At 40.1% G+C, this 1,570-nt stretch overlaps 1 protein-coding gene across 1 annotated transcript in view; it reads right to left on the reverse strand.

Moving 5' to 3' along the window:
• Window positions 1-133: 133 nt before the first annotated feature.
• The window catches only part of LOC101861590, a gene marked incomplete at its 3' end in the record, with an annotated part of 51,025 nt that continues 49,588 nt past the window's right edge, over window positions 134-1,570 (reverse strand). The window contains 1 exon segment of the mRNA XM_013083691.1: window positions 134-181. Within this exon segment, the coding sequence (XP_012939145.1) occupies window positions 134-181 (48 nt within the window).

Consider the following 1,570-nt stretch of genomic DNA (forward strand, 5'->3'; position numbering starts at 1 on the left):
ATCATCATCATCATCATCATCATCATCATCATCATCATCATCATCGTCGTCGTCATCATCGTATCATCATCATCATCATCATTATCACTATTTTACTCTAAGGTTTCCCGCCCTCACAATCCCCCGGCCTCACCATCAGTGCAGTTGTGGGTGATTTGTGCATATCCAGAGCCAATTCTCGCTGTGGAGGACAAGAAATAGCTTTAAGATAGGGAGCCCCTCTTTGTGGCCCCGTGGCCTATTATATCCAACAACAGGGGGAAAGAGGCAGATTATGAGTGTTGGAGACTTAATAATTTAGAATAAAACTACAATGTTCTTACATGGGTGCTGCTGGCGGAGGCGCGTTGTGAATACGCTACTTTAAAATTAACAAGTTCTATCGGATATTTTGGGCCGTTTTTGAGTTACTAAAACCATGAGGTCAGAAACAAAATGTTCTATTTGCGCTATAATAATCTTAAGATTATTCCGAGTCGCTATCAAAATATTCAAAGAATTACATTCGAAAATGCTTGAGATGTTGTGAAACTGAAGGGAAAAAAATGAAGTCAAAGGTCTCCAAACTTGACAGTGAGCAGATAGGTAGCGAACAGTGTCTCTGGGTACATATTCTGTTCCTACGCGCTTTTTGTGCCTCTCTCTTAATTCTGAGGTGGGTGGTGAGAGTGAGTATGTATACGTTTGCTTATCTTTTTCAAAAATATCTTGATTAAATAAATGTTTTTGCTGCAAGTAAAATTAACTTTTAGGGGGAGAAACGCATTGCACCCAAAATTGCGTTCGGAGAAAACATGCAAAGTTGCCAGAAAACGGGAAGGAATCGTACCAAGAGTTGACAAATTTAATGCGTTTAACTTAAGATAAAAGAATTCGTGTCAAATTTGGGGAAGAAGTCACGTCAAGAGAGAAGAAAAAAGCACACCCAGAGAAGAGGAGAATGACGTGAAAACGGGAGAAAAAAAAGTCACCTCAAGAGGAAGAGCTAAAATGAAGAGAGTGTAATTTTAATAGAGGAGAAAACCCTTTAAGATGAGAAATTATGGTCTAAAAAAGGAGAACATTACGTCCAAAGCGGAGAAGAAATTGCGTCAAAAAGAGAGAACACCACGTCAAAAGAGGAGGGGAAATCACGTGAAAAATGTTGTCACGTCTGAGTGAAGGTATATATACATAGAGAGAGAGAGAGAGAGAGAGAGAGAGAGAGAGAGAGAGAGAGAGAGAGAGAGAGAGAGAGAGAGACAGAGAAAGAGAAATAATTGTCTTGTAGTATGTAACAAAGTGGCAGCCACGAGTACCAAGAATTGGAACAAATTTTACAGCAGTATTTTAAGAACGTGAATTAAAACGCAATAGACAATATGATAAGGAATAGAAAGTACAGAATGGGGAAGGGAACAAGGAAATGAAGGAAAGGGGAGTGGGGTGGAGGGGTGGTTGTGGAAGGGGAGGGGGAGAATATGAAAGAAGGAGAGTGAAATGCTGCTGGGGCAACAAATTCCTCAAAGAATCTGTAAGGTATGGGACAGAATGGGAACACGGAAAGAAAAAAGAAAAACGTTTGGGATCT

Source organism: Aplysia californica, unplaced genomic scaffold (genome assembly GCF_000002075.1).
Source record: "Aplysia californica isolate F4 #8 unplaced genomic scaffold, AplCal3.0 scaffold00249, whole genome shotgun sequence".
NCBI classification, from domain to species: Eukaryota; Metazoa; Mollusca; class Gastropoda; order Aplysiida; family Aplysiidae; genus Aplysia; species Aplysia californica.